A 21090-nucleotide genomic window follows, 5' to 3' on the forward strand; every position below is an offset into this window, starting at 1 on the left:
CTGCCGCTCTCGCCCCACTCCTGCCCTGGGGCAGTGCCCGTCTCCTGCCGCTCTAGCCCCTCTCCTGCCCTGGGGCAGTGCCCGTCTCCTGCCGCTCTCGCCCCTCTCCTGCCCTGGGGCAGTGCCCGTCTCCTGCCGCTCTCGCCCCTCTCCTGCCCTGGGGCAGTGCCCGTCTCCTGCCGCTCTCGCCCCTCTCCTGCCCTGGGGCAGTGCCCGTCTCCTGGTGCTCCGGGCTCACAGAGCCCGTCTGGGGGGCGTTGCTCCACGGGTGCTGGGCTGTGCCCCCCGGCAGGCAGAGCGCTGCCCGCTGGTGCCGGGGCCCGGGGCAGCGCAGCCCGTGGGAGGAGCTCTCCAGCCCCACGCGGTTCATAATCGTCTCCGTGCCCTGAAATGTGACTCCTTCCCCGAGCCGGCTGGGACGGGCTGGCTCCGTCACGGCTGGGGCTGGGCTGGCTCCGGCGGCTCGCTGCTCGCAGGGAGCCCGCGGCGGGCGGAGGGGCCCCGGGCGCGGCCTCGCCCGGACACTATGATCTGCGGCTGGAGGAAGAAAACCCGCCCCGAGCAGCCGCCGCAGGACGGCGGCGGCACCAGGCGCCCGGACAGAGCCTTAAAGAATATGGGTAAGTGCCGGGGACCCCCCAAGCGCTCCCCAGCCCCGGGCCCGATCCTGCCCGCCGCCTGGACCCCAGCCCAGCCTCTCCAGCGGGGCGACACCCCTCAACCCGGCTGCTCCCGGACCCGGGCCAAGGCGCCGCCGGGGGAGCCCCCAGGACCCCGGCGAAGGCGCCCCCGGGGGGAGCCCCCAGGACCCCGGCCAAGGCGCCCCCGGGGTGGGAGCGCGTCTCGGATGCAGGTCGGGCCAGGCTCGCGCCGAGGGATCCGGATCGGAACTTCCCCGAAGTGCGGGAGTGTTCGACCCGGGGCCCGAAGCTGCGAGGATGGGCGCTGGGGCTCGGCTCGGGGATGCTCCTCACACTGCGACCCCCAGCCGGGCGGGTCACAGCGCCGGGGCCCCGGGCGCTCGGGGCGGGGCAGGAGTTCGCTCCCGGGCCCGTCTCCCCCTGCCGGCCCAGCGCCCGGCCCGGGGGTCTGCCGGCGGGGCTGGGGAGCGCTGGGACGCTGCTGTTGGGGGTCCGGTTACAGAACCGGCCTCTGGCCCTGTGCTGGTGCCAGGAGCCTTCCCCGGGCCAAGGCACTGACCTGGGTGTCGGGTAGGGGGCAGCCCCCAGGGTGCTGGGCCAAGGTGCAGAGGGCAGGGCAGGGCCCCGCAGGGTAGGAGCAGGCAGTGCCTGTGGGCCGGGCACTTGTCTTTATTGTAATCCCCATTCCCAGGTCTGTGGAACATCCTCCCCTCCCCCCCCCATACCCCTCAGCACCACCCTGGAGCTGAGCCCCCCTCCAGAACAGGATGAAACAGACTGGGCTCCCAGCTGGATTCATGGGCTCAGGGGCGCAAGCTGCAGAGGGGGCAGTGGGGGCTGAGAGTGCTTCAGGTGGGCAAGGGCTGCCCCAGGATGGGGACTCTGGCACAGCTGGAGCTGGGCTCTGTGTTCGCAAAAAGAAAAGGAGTACTTGTGGCACCTTAGAGACTAACAAATTTATTAGAGCATAAGCTTTCGTGAGCTACAGCTCACTTCATCGGATGCATTTGGTGGAAAAAACAGAGGAGAGATTTATATACACACACACAGAGAACATGAAACAATGGGTTTATCATACACACTGTAAGGAGAGTGATCACTTAAGATAAGCCATCACCAGCAGCAGGGGGGGGAAGGAGGAAAACCTTTCATGGTGACAAGCAGGTAGGCTAATTCCAGCAGTTAACAAGAATATCAGAGGAACAGTGGGGGGTGGGGTGGGAGGGAGAAATACCATGGGGAAATAGGGCTCTGTGTTGTGAATCTTTGCTGGCCCCAGCCTGCTGTGCCTGGCAGAGGCATGCCAGGTCCGCACTCCCAGCTGGGCAGGGCTCCCTTCCATGGAGTTGCCCCTCTTCGCTTCCAACCCCCACTTTAACTCTCTACTGAGGATCTGACTGTGGGGATCTGCCTGGGCTGTGGCTGGGACTCCCTTCCTCCAGGGCAAAGGACCTGCTGGAGTCTCCCCTTGCCATCCGTGGGTGTTGCTGATTCCCACTCAATCCACTTGATGGCAGGCCCCGTGTCCAGCCGTGCCCCAGGTCTTGGGTACATGGCCACAGTTTGTTGGGAATGCCCCGGGAACATGAGGGAGCAAAGAGGCTGCAGAAAGTAAGGGGTTAATGCCCATTTTGTTGCAGTAAATTCTGTGTGCAATAAAATCCACAGTTGTTCGCGATCCAAAAGCCAAGTGTCCTGGGGACTGGCTGGCCCGGGGTGTGTGTGCGTGTGCGCACGCGTATGTGTGCAATACGAGGCCTTGAGGCTGCTGTCACAACTAACCCAGCACAGTAGTGACCACTGCTCGGTGGCCTGTGTGCAATGAGTCTGGTGGGTCTCAGTCCCGTTCCTGCATCGCAGCTGGGAGTGAAGGAGCCCCTTGCCAGCAGCCACAGCCGAGACACAGGATGGCCTGTGTGTCTGCCCCCCTGCCAGGTGAGTGCCTGCCTGCACGGGCTGGGGAGAGGGGCTGGTTGGGCCTTTATGTACCCTCCAAGCCAGCCACAATCTGCATTGAGAACACTGCTGGAAATGCCAATCCTGTATCAGCATCACCCGAAGCATTGCCAGGAGTAGGGCTTGGGGTGGGGTGGGGGTCATCCTCTCAGGGGCTAAGCGGGGTCAGACCAGTACTTGGGTGGGACAGCTGTGGTGCTGCAGGGTGTGGCGGGGTGAGTGCATGGGTGGCATTGCCCTAGCTGGCACCATGCCCCCAATCTGTGCTGCACGGCAGGGAGAGCGCTTTGTCAAATGGGACCAGTGCATGCAGGGGACTTGTGGCTGCCAGCTGGCTGGCATTCCCGTATATACCCAGTTGTATCTCAGGGGTCAAGGGATGTCTTTTCTTTTCAAAATTAAATAAACAGTGATCCTCTAGATCAACAACCTCAGATGGAGGCAGGTGGGTCAGACCAGAGCATGTCACTGTGAATGGGGAAGACAGTGGGTTACTGGTTTTCCAATGCCAAGATGTACTTCTGGCTCCCACCCCTGCCGGGGCTGAAAACTGGAGCAGGTTGGGAGATTTTCTAGGATGGGTTTATTTGTCGGAAAATGAAACCAAACCTTTTTGCAGAAAGGAGAGAGCGAGTGAGAGCCAGAGCATGCCCTGTAACAGCCGCTCGCCTGGTGGTCAGGCCCTCCCCTGCGATGGGGGAGACCGAGTGCGAGTCCTTGCCTTGAACCAGGCAGAGCACAGCGCTGAGGTGTGGCTATGCCGGGGTGGGCTCACTCTGCTTTCTGTAAGGTCTCGATTTCAGTTCAATGCAGAATGAAAACAAACGTTGGAACCGCAACGGTTTTTGTGAGCTGGAATTCTTGTGCCTCGCCCAGCCCTCGGAGACCCTCTCACCAAAGTCTGTAGGAGGGGAGGGCGCTGAGAGGCTCTGCAGCACCCCTCTCACAGGATTAGAGCCCCCCTGCTGCATGTTTGTTCCCCATAGAAGCCAAAGGCAGCCCTGGCTTGCACTCGGGGTGACCTCTGTGAGGTGTATGTGGGAACAGCAGCAGGGAGTGTGTGGCAGGCCAGCCTTCGGCTCAGGCCCTGGGAATTCATTTGGCAAGAGAAATATTATTGTTCTGGGCAGGGTGCAGTCAGTACCCAGCCACCATTGTTTTGAAGGCTGCATGTGCTCTGCACATTAGCGCACAGGCAGCTCGCAGCGGGATGCTTCACCCTGGAGAATGAACTTGTGCTAATGCTCTCATGCGTGTGTGTATGTGAGTGTGCCTGGGCACATATACGTGCGTCTGTGAGTCCGTGTATGGACATGTATGTGTGTGTCCATCTGTGCATGTCCGTGTGTGTCTATGTGTCTATGTATGTGTATGTGCCTGTGCATATATACATGGGTGTATCTGTGCATGTATGTGTGTGTGTGTGTTTGTGCGTGGATGTGTGTGTCCATGCATCTGTGTATGTGTGTGTGTCCATCAAAGGTGCTGGACCTAGGGGTACTGGGGGCAACCCCTGGCCTAAGGTGGTTTCCATCACATTCAGCGTTTAAAGTTTGGTTCAATGGCTCTCAGCGCCCTCTACTCTACACATTGTCCCAGCCCCCTAGTGCCCGGGTGTGTGGCTGTGTGTTGCTGTCTGTCTGTTGACAGCTGTGAGCAGTCTCGGGTGGGAGGGCTGAAGCAGACGCCAGGGTGGGAGCAGCCTGCTGTGTGCTGGAGGAGTGAGGGGCAAAAGCAGAGGGTGCATTGGGCTGAAGTCTGTGGTGAGTGCCTGGGGGCTGTGCCAGGGAAGGGTCCAGCCCAGCGCACTACCCCCGGCGTGGATACTCGGACACACCCACCCCTGCTGAGCGGAGCAGTGCAGCCGCTCGACCTCACTCCGAGGGGCACCAGCTCTGTGGGGGCACCAGAGGGGCTGGGGAGCTGTGCACAGGAGAGGGATGCACTAGCTGGAACACTTTGCCTCTCTGTAGTGCTTCTCGTCCGAGGGCCTTGGAGTGTTTTACACACGTCCCTGCATTCAGTTCCCAGCCCCCAGGGGATGCAGGGAGTGTGACCCCTGCTTTGGGATGTAGGCGACAGCCTGCCCCTGTCAGTGCCCAAGTCACCCAGTGAGTTAGTGATGGAGCCAGGACCTGAACCAGCCTATGGGCTCCCGCTCCTGTGCTAAGCAGCTGCCGCACCTACCAGGGTGCCAGGTCGAGGAGCCTAAACACACCAGTTGCTGAGCTCTGTGTAGCTGGTCTGCAGTGATGGGACACTGGCCCATGCTGCCATGGGGTGCCCGAAGAGGAATGCAGAACACCAGTCAGGAAGGGGTTAATAGACATTCCATCCAACAGGAGACACTGACAAAGCCTAGACCAGCCGGATGTGAGATCAGCCCCCAAATCCTTCCCAGCCGGGTGATGGGGAGGAGAACTCTTCACCTGGCTCCACGTCCTCCTTGGCGTGACAGGCCCTGAGTGCCAGGCCAGCTTGGGCACATACCAACAATGTCGATCATGCCTAAGCCGAGCAGAGATCCTGCTGCCATTACCCCTCGGGGGCAAATATGTGATGTAACACGGGGCTAAAAATAGCCTCTTACGTAACTCGCATACGCCCAGGCAGGGTCCATGGGCACATGCACGTCATATCACACCCAAAGAGCTAATTGAAATAGACACTCTACAGGATGCAGCAGGGTTAATTACAGCCTAACGAGGCCTATATATGAGATGATCCTAATGAGCGAGTTATTATAACAGAGCCGTCACTTCCTGTTGCATGGAGGAGAATGTGCAGAGAGTCATGTTCACCCTGAGTCCAGGCTGCAGGATGGAATTTGGGGGCGGGATAGACCTGGGCTGGGTTGGAGCAGGGTGATGCGAACAGCCAGAGCTTTGGGCTTTCTGGCAAGGGCCAGCGGAGTCTAAGGAGCACTGTGAAGATTTTTAGGTGCTGCAAAAAGAAAAGGAAGACTTGTGGCACCTTAGAGACTAACAAATTTATTTGAGCAGAAGCTTTCGTGAGCTACAGCTCACTTCATCGGATGCATTCGGTGGAAAATACAGTGGGGAGATTGATATACACACACAGAGAACATGAAACAATGGGTGTTACCATACACACTGTAAGGAGAGTGATCACTTAAGATGAGCTATTACCAGCAGGAAGGGTGGGGGGGGAGGAGGAAAACCTTTTATGGTGATAATCCCGACCTTGATTATCACCATAAAAGGTTTTCCTCCCCCCCCCCACCCCCGGTCCCCTTCCTGCTGGTAATAGCTCATCTTCAGTGATCACTCTCCTTACAGTGTGTATGATAAAACCCATTGTTTCATGTTCTCTATGTGTGTATATCAATCTCCCCACTGTATTTTCCATTGAATGCATCCGATGAAATGAGCTGTAGCTCACGAAAGCTTCTGCTCAAATAAATTTGTTCGTCTCTAAGGTGCCACAAGTCCTCCTGTTCTTTTTGCGAATACAGACTAACACGGCTGCTACTCTGAAACCTGTAGGTGCTGCAGGAAGTGACGCCTATAGGTCCAGATTGACAGGACTCTGAGCCTTCTGATTGGCCCATGCTCATTATTTAACTCTAGAAGGTGGCCCAGGCTGTTGGCAGATTGCCAGTCTTCCACCCAAGCCTGACTTTGACTCTGAGCCTGATTCCACCCTGGGGATTACCTTTGATCTCTGGCTCCGACCCCCGCGTGACCCTGGCTCTTGCTGCGTGCTCTGATCCCTGGTTGCTGACTGTCCTGCCTCGTGGCCATCCCTGCCTTGTGGGTGCCAGCCCAGCTGTGACTGCTAGGCCTGACTGCCAAGGCCCCGTCCCTTACGTGTACATACTTATGAGGGGCACTGTCACAACCAGGGCGAGAGTGGGCAGGCCAGTGCTAGAGTCCAGGTGCCTAGGTCAGGGCTTAGAACTGGAGCTGGAGTCTAAGAGCAGTTGGTCAGGATCCTAGGATCAATGCCAGGGGGCAGGAATGGAGCCGGGGCACAGGGGGCAAAGCCAGTGTCTGTGTCTAGTGTCAGCGTTCACGTGCTGAAGTCCAAGCCAGCTGAGATGCAGGTCCCTCACTGCGGCTGGCTGGGAGTGAGTCCTCGCTGCACAGACGCTGCCTGAAACCCCTCCTGGGCTTACCTCGGGCGCCGGGAGCAAGCAGGGTGTGGGGAAGCTGCCAGGCCAGCCTTTGGAAGTGCTCCGGCCTGTGGAGTTCCTCTCCGCGGGTCAAGGTAGCAAGCAGGCAGCCGGACCATGGCTGCTGGGTGGCAGCACAGCGGCATTAGCTGGTACAGAGCCGTGTTCAAGTCCAGCCCTGCAGACCCTCCTGGGCACTGTCTGCTGAGAGGGCTCTGGGGAAGGCTCACGAGGGTCCTGCCCTGTCGTAAGCAGCTGCTGGCTTTTGGTGCCTCCAGTTTGAGCTGCCCAGCATGAGACCCAGAGGGATGGATTCCTCAAAGCGCTCAGCATGGGCCCCTGTGAGAACTAACCCTGACCTGGGGGACAAGCACTTAGCAGCGTGGCCCGGAGCCCTTTCTGATATGAGGCTCCACTGGCCTGGTGGTGCCGGGTGCTGCACAGACACTGAGTGAGAGCCAGGCCGTGCCCTGAGGTCTGTACAGTCTGAATAGACTAGACAGGCAGAAGGCAACAGGCCATGAGACTCGCCCAGGGGATTCCTGTGATTTATAATTGTTTTTACTTTCCGTGGTTAGACATTTTAAAGAAAGAAATCCATGTTTGCCTGCAGGCGTGGCACACCACGGCCCTCTGAGCCAGTTCGGTATCGTAGGCACCTCTCTGGCCCCATCACTCTCCTAGCATGTCACGGTTTTCAATGTCTTTTCCCACAACCCCCGGGGGGGGGGGCAGCACAGTGCTCTTATCCCTATTGTGCAGGAGGGAAACTGAGGTATGGGAAGGCAAGGAGACTTGCCTAAGGTCACACAGGAAGGCTGTGGCAAAGTGGGGAATTGAAGTCTGGTTTCCAACATCTCTCTGAGTGCCCTAACCACTTGGCCATGCTTCTGCTCTGCAGCTGAGGCTTGCTATCTGTATACTGACCTGGCACTCATCAGCAGAGTGTCTGAGCCTCACAGCTATTTGTGGGTTTAGCTTCACAACCCCTCTATGAGCTCGGGAAATCTTATCCCCATTGTACAGAAGAGGAACTAAGGCACAAGGTAGATTAAGTGACTCAGCCAGGGTGACACAGCACGTCAGTGGCTGAGCCAGAACTGGAACCAGGTTTCCTGAGTCCCAGGACCATCCATTTCACATTAAAAGCAGTAACAGACCATACACAAATTGGAAATTGACTTTGTGGATTTCCATTGTCTCAGATCAGGGGAGTGCAGGGCAGGAGGGGTGGGGCAAACAAACATCTAAACCAGCAGAAAGTTGGTTTAATCTAAAAAAAGATTAATCTCTGATGTTAGGACCAGAGGCAAAGAAAGTGACTGTGGTGTCCTTACACTGGGTGTCCCTTTAAAATGTCATGGGAATCTAGTTTCACAGAGAACAGAAAATGCAAGAATTAAGGGTCAGTAACTGACTTCGGTTTTTTTTGGAGAACAACTGGAAAAGTCTTAGCGTGGCTGAGCCCAGGGTGTGCTTACGCTGCTGTGCCTGCCAGCAAGAGGGGCCCACTGTGACCAAAGCCCCAGGCTCAGAGGCAAAGACCTGAACTGGCTTTGTGCATTTCAGTCTTAGCCCTGGTGTTACCTTCTGGTGCCATGTGACCTCACATGACCTCTGCAGTGGTTTCTGCTCTCATCTGCCTGGCTTCATTCCCCTTCCCCACCTGGAATATAGAGCAATTTATGGCCGGGGACAGACTGGCCAACACAATTTTTCTGCTGAATCTAAACTGCCATTCTCAGCAAGAGAAACAGTTTGGACAGCTGGCCCAGTGACTCACCTCCATTTCCTGCATTACTCAGAGGCTTCCAGTGGTGCCTCCAGCCCACATGAGGCCCGGGCCCAGGGAAGAGAAGGAAAGACTGACCCGATGGGCTGGTTGTGGACAATTCCATTTGGGATCTTTTTCCTGGGCAGCTCCCCATGGCAGAGAGCATGAAAACGAGGAGTGAGTTTGTGGCTTGGGTTGCAATGTGAGATCAGTAGCCACCCGCCTCCCCACCTGAGCCACCCTGACCTCACACCATACTGTTACTGCAGCGCCAGCCCTCATGCCATCTACAGCTCCTCCATGTAACTGCCTGCCTACTGCTCCCCGATGGGCTGGAGAGAATGATCCCTAGCAGGGGCAGTCATGGAGGCAGTATGGTGTAATGGATAGAGCACTGGCCTGGCACTCAGGAGTCCTGAGTCTGCTACTGAGCTCTCCTGTGATCTTGGAATAGTCCCTTCCCCGAGCACCCTTTGTCTGGTCTAATTTGGTTGTAAGCTCGTCAAGGCAGGGACAGCCTCTTTGTATGTGTACATATAGATCCCAGCATCCTGGAGACCTCTAGATGTTACTGTAATAATTCAAACAGATGCCTCCCTCTTATTAATATGATGAAGTGACTAGTGGTCAGTGTTGTCATCCTGTGATGGGATCCCTGGGGTACAACCTGGAACTGGGGTACTGCTGTGTCCCCTTAACTCTCCAGCCTGGGCTGTCTCACAGTGCTTAGCTCATGACAAGCAACAAGCCTCTCCAGGCGCTGTGATCACTCAGCCCAACAGCATGTGGAGCCCCACACTCAGCTAGATTGCATGAATGCTCCAAAAACCACTCATGAATCACACAGAGAGAGGCACCAGCCAATTCTCTCAAGCCTGGCACCCCAGGAATAGACTGTCTTTCCCTGGTCAGAAGCCTGATCAGTGTAAGTTCATTACCCAGTCTGCCCCTCCCTCGATGCAGAAAGGACACATACTAGCCTTTGTATCTGAGCTAAGATTTATTAACTACAGAAAGATCGATTTTAACTGATTATAGGTGATAGGCACAAAAGGTCAGAGATAGTTACCAAAGAAAATAAAAGGTAAGCACACAGTCTAAATCTTAAACCTTATTACACTAGGCAGTATTTGGATCAAGCAGTTTTATCACTCCATGGAATGTTGTAGGTAGGTTACAGTTCTTAATACACAGGCTTCCCCTTTAAGCCTGGGACCAGTCTCCTCAGTTCAAGTCTTTGTCTTCCCAGCATTCTTGTTGCTTCCAGCATTGGTGGGTGAAGAGAAAGGTAAAAGCATGATGCTACTGTCCCTTACTTTATCTCCTCAGTCCAGGTGCCTGGAAAACACTAGCTCAAGACATATCCTGGTGGGTTTTGCTGAGTCACAGAGTTGAGCAAACCCCCCCGCCCCGCCCTTGTGTGATGCTTGTGCAGCTTTCTTACAGCATTGTAAATCCCTTCTTTACAACTCCCCTGCTGTCTAATGGTCATTTAACACCCTCCTGGGAGTGGATCCTCTCCGTTGTCACTGGGGAACTGACAGTGGATGACTCCCAAACTTACCACATTTCTGTATTTCTCTAACAACCATATGGCACAATCTCATAACTTCATACACACTAAGGATATACATATTTGGACAGAACAATGGGTTTCAACAGATCATGACTTTTCCTATGATATCTTCTATGACATGCTTTGTATGAAATATATCATAATTATATGACAGGGGTGAATATGGGGGGTCCAGGGTGCTGCTTTGAGGTACAGAGTGCTATGGGGAAACCAAGGCACAGAGCAGAAAAATGACTTGCCCAAGGCAAGCTGATGGCAGTCAGAATTAAAACTCAGGCGTGCCAGCTCCCAGTACCATAATCTATCCACAGCCTCTTCACTGGGCTGGTGTTATATATTTACTTTGCACAGTATTACGGTTCAGTCCAGGAGTGAACGGGTTAACGGTCACACACTGGGCTGCTTAGGGGAGTCCTTGTTCGCTGCTTTCTGATTGGCTAGAAGGGCTTGGGAACAACACAAGTAAGGTAGCCCAAGGCAGCCTGTGCTCCACATTCAGAGACAGGGTTACACAGGGGCCAAGGAACCCGAAGATGCAGGGAGGTGCCTGGTGGGGTTTGCAAAAGTTAGTCACCGTGTTTGCAGACCCAGCATTGCAAAACAAGATTGCAGAGACACGATTCAGGGTCTCTGAAGCTAACAGCTTCTCCATTGTCTTTCTGGGTATACCCAGATGCCCTTATCTGGGGAGCTGTTTATCACTAGCTGGGACAGTCCAGCAGTATTCTTAGAGTCTCCCATAGCAGCTCTGGCAGTGTTCAGAACAGCAGCTCCACTTGTCACCACCTGACTTCTGGGGAGCTGGGAGCCGGGAGCCGGAGCGGCTAGAGAAATAGGCTGGCTTCCAATCCGCGTGGCCTGCTGGACCCATCACTAAACTCCTCCAGAATTCTCTGTACCTAAATCCTGCCCCGCCCAGGGAAATGCTTGGTTTTACTGCATAGGAAGGAGAGCTGGGCTTGGGGATGGGGCAGTGGATTCACCAGTCTTTGACCCCCTGCCCCTGCCCCCACATAGCAAGAGTGGCGGAGCAGCAGCAGCCACAGAGGGACGTGAAGTCGTTTCCATTGCACAAGCTGTAGGGTAGGAATCCACCCCCCAGAGCTCCTTCACCCAGACTCCTGGACTGGAATCAGGTGCAGGGACTTGCAGTAGACGTTTGCAATCCTTCCTCCGGCACGGTCGTTGGAGGGCCCTTGCCTCGGCAGTGCTGATTTGCGTTGCTATTTCTCCCTCATAGAATTTTTTTGCATCTGTTCCCAAGGAGATAAAACTGCCCCTGAGAATACTGAGTAGGGCTGAGCCAGAACTGCCAGGAACAATCTGGATCAGAGGGGAGTCCTTATGTAAAGCTCCCCCACCAAGCTGGCCCAGTAAAATCCTCTTGAAGGCAAAGAGCAAACAGATTGCAAAGGGGGAAGCAGAGCTGGAAGCTGGGGCGGAAGTAAGAAGCCGTGTCCTCTCCCAGTGGCGCTGGCTGCTGGAGGAATGTGCAGTATCAACATAGAGCCCGTGTTTAGACAGGAGGCTCCGAGTGCTTTTGGCCAGCAAGAGATGGTGTCAGGTGAGGAGAGGACAGCGAAAGCTGAGAGGCCAGAGCCCAGGTGTCCAGAAGTACAAGCCAGGCCAGTTCCCTGCAGCAGGCCTAGCTGCCTGGCTCAGCCTCGGGATGGCCCAGCCTCCTCGCACCCTTCATCTCTCCCCTCTTGGGGCTGGGGCCAGCTTGGGCAGTGCTCTGGGAGAGCCAGCGGCCAAACCCTGCTGCTCTTGGTTTGCCAGAACTCCCGCTGCAGTGCTCACGGGCAGGGCAGAGCCGGCTCTGTGCATGAGCGCGAACTGCCCAGCGCGGGAGGGGCCAGGGGAGGATGGCCTGGATGTGCCCTGGGTGGTGAGTCTGTGCCAGAGGCAGGGACAGGGATAGCCATGGGGGCTCCCACAGCACTGGGGTGTCTGAGTGCTGTGCTGGAGCTGGCCTCCTAAATTAACCCTTCAAAGACTGTAGGCCTCAGAATAATCCTTTGCCCTTGGCTAGCCCCTTTCCACGGAGGATTTCAGGCACTGCAGATTGGTGAGTCACGCAGGAGTTAAGGCTCAGGTGTGGCCGGGAACTGGATATTATTCCTGTTTTGCAGATGGGCGAAGGAGGGCTAAAAGAGTAAAGTGATCTGCCCTGTATCATTGGGGGGGAAATGCTTTGCAGTGGGGGAGGAAGTCCTGGCTGTGAGGGGCTGCGGTGCTGCCTGGGCCCTGTGGGCATGGCTGGGGTGGTGTTTGCAGCCTCTGGTAGATCTAGACCCTGGGTTGCAGTTTCTATCTGTTGACATTAGTGCTGAATGCGGCACCCCCTGTCTGTGCTAGCACCACAAGCCAAGCCCACTTGCGGGGGAAGAAGTTGGAGTGAAAGTTCTTTTGTAAGTGTCCATGAGGACTGGAGCTTTCAGCATTTGCAGTGAAGGGGAGGGAGCAACGTAGTGAAGCACAGGCCTGAATATCACTCAGGACGCCTGGGTTCTATTCCTGGCTCTGCTCCTGCCTCTCTGTGTGACCTTGTGCAAGTCACTGCACCACTCTTTGCCTCAGTTTCCCCATCTAGGAACTGGGGATAATAATGACCTGCCTCCCAGGAGAAAAGTGAGGGTTAGTTAACTTGTGTGTGTAAGGCGCTTTGGAGTCCCTGTGACAGAGCTAACTCAGTGCTGAGTATGGGGGTCAGTCTGGGCCTGGCTGGGAAGCAGAGCTGGGAATTACGCCTGGCCGGTGAGTTTCCAGCCCGATTCTTGCAGTGGTTTAAACCCTTGTTAAGCTCCTTAGTGTGCTCTGAAAGCATGGGGTGGAGCCCCTGGGCAGGCTGCTGATTGCACGGCTCTGCAAAGTGCGACCGCGGAGAAGGGCCTGAAGGTAACACGGGAGAGCGATACTCTGGGGACCCAAACAGGAGCTGGCTCAGGAGGCACTGCTTGGCCAGGTGTGAATCAGTGTGGAACACACAACGCTGACCAGGGGACAGAAGGCAGGCTTAGCGCTCCAGTGAGCCAGAGGCAAAGATTGCTCAACCCTCCAGGGCTGAATCTGGGAACTGCGTGTCATGGAGTCCCCGGGCGATGCTCTGGAGCTGCTCCCTACGAAGCCAGTCAGGACTCGGGGGAAATCTCCTTTCTGTGAGCAGCCTGTCTGCAGGACACACAGCTCACCCAGCTTCCACCTTCCTGGGTCTGACCTCGGAGCATCCAGCATCCTCTGCCCCGCCGTGCACTTCCCACAGCCAGTCCGCCCAGGCGGGGTCCTGGGGAAGTCAGAGGGTCCTGCCCCCCAACTCCGCAGTCAGACGGGACTCTCAGCCAGCCAGTAAAACAGAAGATTTATTAGACGACAGGAACATGGTCTAACGCAGAGCTTGTAGGTGCAGAGAACAGGACCCCTCAGCTGGGTCCATTTTGGGGGGCAGTGAGCCAGACAACCCCGTCTGCACTTCACTCCATGTCCCCAGCCTGCCCCAAACTGAAACTCTCTCCAGCGCCCCCTCCTCTGGGCTTTGTCCCTTCCCGAGCCAGGAGGTCACCGGATTCCTTTGTTCTCCAACCCTTTAGCTCTGAAGTTGCAGGGGGAAGGGCCCAGGCCATCAGCTGCCAGGAAACAGGGTTTTGTCCATTCTCTGTTCAGACCCCTGCACACACCTGCCCTCTAGGTCTCTGCACCGATCATACACCCTTATCCCACCACCTAGATACTTAAGAACTGCCTAGGGGAAACTGAGGCATCCCCACAATATTCAGAGGAAACATTAAGAACAGTCCCGCTTTGTCACATCTCTCCCCCCTTCGAGACTGAACTGAGCGGGGTCACTTTAACCGGTGACCTGGGGAAGTTCGAAGCCACCAACGTTCCCATGGATGCCCCAGCATCTCTCCCATTCCTTGGTGGGAGTTACACCAGGCCCTTCCAGTTTCACGCCCTCCCTTAGGTCAGGGGTGGTTGATAGCACTCGCAGGCCACATGTGGGAAGATTTATGCGGCCCATGCCCTTTTGCCACCCCAAAATCCCCGGGGGTCAAACTGGGATCGGGTCTTCTCCCAGCGCTCCAGTCTGGAGGGCTGCAATTCGGGCTCTCTTGGTTAAGAGCCCCCATCTTGACCTGGGCCACACACTGTTCACTTACAGAACTAGCATGGAGACATCCCTTTCTCAACAACCTTGTCTCCCCAACAAGCTGGCCAAACACAGCCACTTGGTTAGCGGACGGTTTAATTTTCTTAACAGCTTTCACTTCATCTGAGACCTTCTCAAAGCCATCCACACTCGATCCTTCATCAGGAAAGTCAGTGGCTTCATTCACAACAGAAAATTTCTGGCTGTTACGAACTGAAACTTTCCCCGCAGTCCCCAGGGGGACCCCATTACTGCACTGTCCTTCTCGCTGGTCACACACTCCCAGCAGTTAACCGCTCCCTGAAACCGCTCCTCTCTGAGCCTTCAGCGCGCCTGGTCCTCGTCAATCCCCCTTCGTTTTACTGCTCCCCAGTCATTTACTGCAGGAAGCGCCATTCACGGGGTGCAGTACATCCCACCTCTGCCACCAGTTGTCACGGAGTCACCGGGCGATGCTCTGGAGCTGCTCCCTGTGAAGCCAGTCAGGACTCTGGGGAAGTCTCCTTTCTGGGAGCAGCCTGTCTGCAGGACCCACAGCTCACACGGCTCCCCTCTTCCTGGGTCTGACCTCGGAGCATTCAGCATCCTCTGCCCCTCCATGCGCTTCCCACAGCGAGGACCTGGGGAAGCCAGGGGGTCCTGCCCCCCAACTCCGCAGTCAGACGTGACTCTCAGCCAGCCAGTAAAACAGAAGGTTTATTAGACAACAGGAACATGGTCTAAACCAGAGTTGTAGGTGCAGAGAACAGGACCCCTCAGCTGGGTCCATTCTGGGGGGCAGTGAGCCAGACAACCCCGTCTGCACTTCACTCCATGTCCCCAGCAGCCCCAAACTGACTCCCCCTCCAGCCCCTCCTCCTCTGGGCTTTGTCCCTTTCGCAAGCCAGGAGGGCACCTGATTCCTTTGTTCTCCAACAGGAGGGAAGGGCCCAGGCCATCAGTGGCCAGGAAACAGGGTGTCGGCCCTTCTCTGTGTCCAGACCCCTGCACCCACCTGCCCTCTAGGGCTCTGCAACGATCACACACCCTTATCCCACCCCCTAGATACTTAAGAACTGCCTAGGGGAAACTGAGGCACCCCCACAATATTCAGAGGAAACATTAAGAACAGTCCCGCTTCATCACACTGCGATCACGGAGTAAACCCCAAAAGTGGTCAGAGGTGCTTTCCCTGCTCTGGAAATGGAGAGCGGAGGGGTTTTCATGGGCTGAGAGGGGAGCAGGGACTGCCCCCCAAAGCCACTGTAAGAGACCAAGGATAGAAAACTGGGGTGTGGGGCATGGTGTGGATCTCATAGAGTCTGACCCAGTTTCCACTGAGATCAACAGGAGTCCTTCCCCTGGTTTCCAGGGGAGCTGGATCTGGCTCTTATGCTCCTGGCCTCTGTTCTGCCACCACTGGATGGCACCTGGGGTGTTCCAGCTGCCTCCAGCAGATGCATCCAGCGGGCTGCTTGAAACAGGACTCTACGGGGCCAGGAACGGAAGGCGTTTGCTCCGCTTTAATCATCACAGGTTAAGTAGTTTTGTTTCTTCCCTGTTCCTGCCTTCAGTCAGCCCAAGCATTGGCAGAGTCCAGATTACTGGACTCTGACACATTTCCCCACTGGGAGCCTGAGCCCTTCAAGTGAATGGAAGTGTTTCCATGGAGTGGGCGCAGGGTCAGAGTGAGTCAGTCTCACTCTTCATTCTCGTGTCCAGCAGTGTGGGCCTTGCCAAGTGTGCTGGGCGATGCAGGGGGGTGGGGTTGGGGGTAGCCTTTCTGATCAGTGCACTCATTCATCAAAAGGCTTCGGAACCTTGGCACATGAAAAGGGACCCTGTAATCTGGGCAGCGTCGGGCCTGAGGGGAGATTCGTTCATGTTTCCATTCCATGAGAGAGAAATCACGTACAAGAATCAATGGAAACTGAGTTTACACCCCATTTCTGGCTATTTCCCTGACAAGCCAGTGGATGGATTTTCCGTGACCCTTGAATTTCCATATAGTTTGATGAGTTTAAGAGACCCTGGGCCCAGTACTCCTCTCCCTTCCCCCAGTTTTATCCCCAGGTAACTCCATTGGCTCAGTGCAGTGCCTCCCGCTCTATGCCTGCATCAAAGGAGAATTAAACCCACCAGTCAGAGAAATCATCTGTTCCAAACCACTTCCTCGCCCTGTGCTGCTTGCAGCACCAGGTGACTGCAGCTGGGAGAAACTGCAGAACCAAGCTTACTTTCCACCATGAATGTGGCTTGTTTGTGTCTTGCCTTTCACTCCGCATAGACAGGGAAACTAGGCTGGCAGTGTTTCTAGTCAGTTTCACTTCCTTCTTCCCCTGCTATGGCAGAGAGCTGGGTCACATTCTGTGGGGGAAGGTTTAAGACTGGGAATCTCATAGGAGCCTGAGGGAGTTTGGTGCCTAAATCCCAGTGAAATTCCCTGCCAACCTTGGATGCTTTGCTGATCCCAGAAAAAACTCTCCCTTCCCCCAAATAAAATCTGTAGTAACTTTTGTAACCCTTTAAAAAATGTATATGAGAATTAAATGTGGGGCTTAAAACTAGCACTTCTTTAGCTCCATGCCTGTGTGCCTGGAACATTTAGTAGGTCCGAATAAATCCCTTGGTGAGTTTAGGTCCTAAAACAGGCCATTGCCTGGTGATGAGTTTCAGATCAGATTATAGCTGGATGCTATTGCATCCCCTGCCGCTCTGGGGGCTTGGACATAGCCAGTAATTTGATTTACTTGTTGCGATTATGTGTCATTTACTGCACAACACCCTCCTTCGGAAAACCCACTCAGAGCCAGCAGTTGTCTCGCCTGCTGCATGTGGGGTAGACAAGAGCAGCCTGGAGCATCAGATACACTCTCCTCAACGTTGGGATCACACCGAAGCTAAGAGGCTAAGACCCTGCCCTCTCCCACTGGGAGGGACCTAGGCCCTGCGTTTGGGATGGAGGATGTTCTGCAAGTCCATAGCAATGACGTGGGTGTACGTGTGCTCCACAGCGACCTTGGGACTCAGCTGCACCAGGTGTTTCCTAGTTAAAGGTACCAGCGCTTTGAACTTCACCAGCATCCTGCAACGGTGGGTGTCCAAGTGCTTCTCAAACAGCCTTACCACCCCCATGGGAGGCCATGGCCCCCGCCTCTAGCATGGGCTCCTGGAGAGGCTGAGCTCCTGGGGGTAGCAGCAGATGCTCAGCCCACCTGAAAAGTGCTGGTTGCTGGTGTCTGAAAATCTGGCCCTGACCTGTGGGTGTGGAGCCAAGCGCATGCAGTGACAGACACAGGAATAGAACCCAGGCATCCGAGCACCCACTGCCCCCGCCTGCTAACTTACCATGCTGCTTCCTTTGTTATATTTTGTTAGCTCCCGTTCTAACCTTCCCTGAGATCCTGCTGGGAACATGTGTCCCTTTTATTGAGACCCCACCCGGGAAGATTGCAGGTCGGCATTGGACTGTCGAGGAGAGCGGCACCCAGGGAAACGTTCAAGGCAAGCTCTGCTCAGAAATGCATGACCCTTGCTGTGGTTTGCGGGAGGCTGATGGTTTGTTGGCTGCTCTCCAGGGTCTGGATTGGTCGGGCAGGCAGGATATTTACAGCCGAAGCCCAGCCTGCGCTGTGTTTACATCTAGAAACCCTCACAGCTGTCAGCTCACTCTGTGCTTTGCTTGCAACATGGATATTTGCTCAAGACAGGCTTGAGTTGAATGGCACTATGATTGTAAATGGCACGATGCCAAGGAGACCGAGGAGATCTGGCTCTTAGTGTCCCGAGAGCGCCCAGCACGTAGGACGGGGTGAGGAACAGAAGTGGTTAAGGCTGCAATTTTCAAAGGTCTCTGCTTTCAAGTGTCTCAGTTTTGGGGAGCCCATCTGGAGGGACTTTACAGTGTCTGACTGGACACTTGGCCTAAGTGATCAGACAAGCCATTGCCAGAGCCGACCGTGGAACCCGTGTCTCCCAACACCCAGCATGGGACGCTGGACCCTGGGTCATGCTGCTGATGCCCCACCTGTGTTGCCCAGTGTCCTGGGAACTGTCTGTGTCCGGCCCTGTTCCAGTGAGCAGAGAGCATGCAGAGGATGCAGAGCATGCAGAGGTCCATGCAGCTGCATTTGTCTTGACTCAGCCATTTCAACCTTGGGATGTGGTGGATCGCAGCCCCTTGCCGTCAAGACGGGACGTCTCTTTCTAAACGATGCACGTTCACTCCCCCAGAAGTTCTGGGCGGGGTGCAGGAATGCCTGGGGCAGGCAGGAGCGCAGACCGGGAGTTTGTAATGCTCCCTTGGGGCCTGACCGTCTAGGAATCCCTGCACAGTCCGGGCCCAGGGGTTCCGTTCACAGCTCCCACTTGGCACAGGAATATTTGAATCCGGGAGAATCTGGCCTGCTGGTGCTGAAGACAGAGGAGTCTGGGTGGTTTTCCTCATATGGTGCAATGTACACTGGGATCTTCCCCCTGGAGACCTGGGAAGACCAGGGGGGGCTGTAGGCTCCGCGGGAGACGCACTCTCAGGGTGTGGCTATGGCCTGACATCTGCCCACATACAGGGCCAAAACAAACACACAGCGTGCCCCTCCACCTCCCAAGCTCTTCCCTCGAGCGCACGCACAGAGGGGAATGCTGAGCCAAGGGCACTCTCAGCATTGTTACAATGACCTCTCAGGCTGCCCTTGGCATGCCACGATCTCAGAGCACCTCTGCTCGGATAATCTCCCAGACAATGCAATTCGGCCTGCTCCAAGATGATCGTCAGCTGGGGTCCGAAAACAATCCACCCTCCTCCCATTGGATATTTGTTTGGATTAGTTGAATTGGCCCCTTTGGTCATTCTTGAGATGCCTTTATATAACGTCACAACACAGAGCATCCTGGCCAATGCCCGTGCTTGGCTTAACCGCAACCCCCCTGCAGCTCTGAGAGGAGACCCTCTCCTGGGCTGGCGGACAAGGCACAAAGCTCTGTCGGAAACAGATTCGGACGCTATCCAGTTCTTAACACTGACCGAGGGAAACGCTTTTCCACACAACAGTTATTTAGCCTGTGGAACTCACTGCCACAGGAACCCCTGATGCCAGGAATGTCGCAAGATTCAAAAGAGGGTTGGATATTTCAGATATTTCAGAAAATCACAAGTTATCGTAATTATTGCTAGCAAAAATTCTGGCAGGGATATTAACCCTCCTGCTTCAGAGCTTGAGCCAGTCTCTCTTAGAATCCCAAGGGCTTCATCCCCAGGGCTGAAGCCTGAGCCCCACTACCTGGGGCCAAAGCCCAAGGGCTTCAGCCCTGAGTGAGGGGATGGGACTCAGGTTACAGGCCTGAGGAAGAAGCCCTTGGGATTTGCTTTGTTGCCCCTCCACCCCACCAAGAGCGGTGGGGCTCTGGCTTTGCCTCTGGCCCCCCTGCCTGCAGTGGCAGGGCTCAGGCTTTGTTCCCCCATCCTGGGGTTGTGTAGCAATTTTTATTGTCAGAAGGGGGTCATGGTGCAAAGAATTTTGAGATCCCTGTTGTAGAGAAAGGGACTGGACCTGGCCACAGGTGTAAGTGGTGAAATTCCATTGATTTCAGTTGAGGTGCAGCCCCTTCGGCATTGGCTGCATGGGAAAGTTGCAGCAGCTTCACTTCAGGTGGTTTCTAAACCAATGTAGGTGAGAGGAAGGATGGCCCCATGGCTAGGCCATGAGCCTGGGGCGCAATTCCCAGCTCTGCCACAGACTGCCTGCGTAACCTTGGGCAAGTTCCTTAACTTCTCTGTGGCTCCCTTCCCCATCTGTACAATGGGGGTCATAGCACTGCTTGACCTCACTGGGGTGTGTGGGGATAAATACCTTAAAGCTTTGAGGGGCTCAGACCCTGTAGTAATGGGGGCCAGGCAAGTCCCTCAGACTAGCAGGTAGCTCCTGGGCAGCTCTCCTGTGTGCGCTTATTTCAGTTTAAGAGAAGCTTGTGTCGGCTTCACTTAAACCTCTTCCCAGCTGACTTACACTGCACTGGAAGAGGCTTTTTCATACCGAAGTGAGAGTGCACCCCGAGCTCTGCACTGGTTCCAGTTCACACCTGAGGCCCTGCTCTTGCATGCTCATGTTCACAAGGCCTCAGTCATCAGTGAATTTGGCCCAAGGTATTTAAGGGAGGGAGTGGGGTCTAAGGTTAGAGCAGGGGTCCTAGGAATCAGGACACCTGGGTTCCATGTCCAACTCTGGGAGGGGAGTGAGGGTTTGAGCCGAAGGACTGGGGATCTGGACTCCCACGCTCCATTCTTGGTTCTGGGAGGGGAGCAGTGTCTGGTTGCTTTGGGTAAGTCACTGCCCCTCTGGGCCTCAGTTTCCACATGGATAACATGGGGAGCTACCTCACAGGGGTGGTGTGAAACTAAAATCCGTACTGTTTATGAAGTGCAGCGAGGTTATGCTCTGCATGGTGCTATCGAAGGGCAAAGAGCTGTTAACGCTGTTTCTCCTTGACTTGCCTGCCATGGCCCAGCTTCCGATTCATGTTTCTCCTGCAAGAACGTTACCTGGACCCGTCAACTGAGCAACACATGGAGCTTCCTGGGCTGATGCCCACACAATCAGCGAGCCAGGGAGACACACCAAGCGTTGCCATCTCAGTAGCAAATGCTGGCAACGTTCCAGTTGTGTGATGCTCAATACCATTGTGAGACCTTCTAGGTCATGTGTGTGTGAGAGATCAGCTGTGGACAATGCATGTGTGTGTGTGAGAGAGAGAGAGCACGAGCGAGTGCAGCTGTGGACAGTGTGGGTGTATGACCTCTACTGCCATTAGAGGAGAATTTCCTTGAACGCAGGCTGTCGGCACCTGGGTTGGATGGAACAGAAGGCCCCACCTTCTAGAGTGAAT

The 21090-nt window shown here is 55.4% G+C and overlaps 1 protein-coding gene across 3 annotated transcripts in view; it reads left to right on the forward strand.

Moving 5' to 3' along the window:
* Positions 1-326: 326 nt before the first annotated feature.
* The window catches only part of PLCD3 (phospholipase C delta 3), a 49254-nt gene continuing 28490 nt past the window's right edge, over positions 327-21090 (forward strand). The window contains exon 1 of one of the 3 annotated variants that reach the window (XM_043503247.1): positions 327-620. In XM_043503247.1, the coding sequence (XP_043359182.1) occupies positions 527-620 (94 nt within the window). In that variant the 5' untranslated portion in view covers positions 327-526. Of the gene's footprint in view, positions 621-11403; positions 11647-21090 lie in introns of those variants that run through there. The other 2 variants (XM_038385999.2, XM_043503246.1) reach the window with 2 other exon arrangements.

The sequence above is a fragment of the Dermochelys coriacea genome, chromosome 27 (assembly GCF_009764565.3).
Source record: "Dermochelys coriacea isolate rDerCor1 chromosome 27, rDerCor1.pri.v4, whole genome shotgun sequence".
NCBI lineage: Eukaryota > Metazoa > Chordata > Testudines > Dermochelyidae > Dermochelys > Dermochelys coriacea.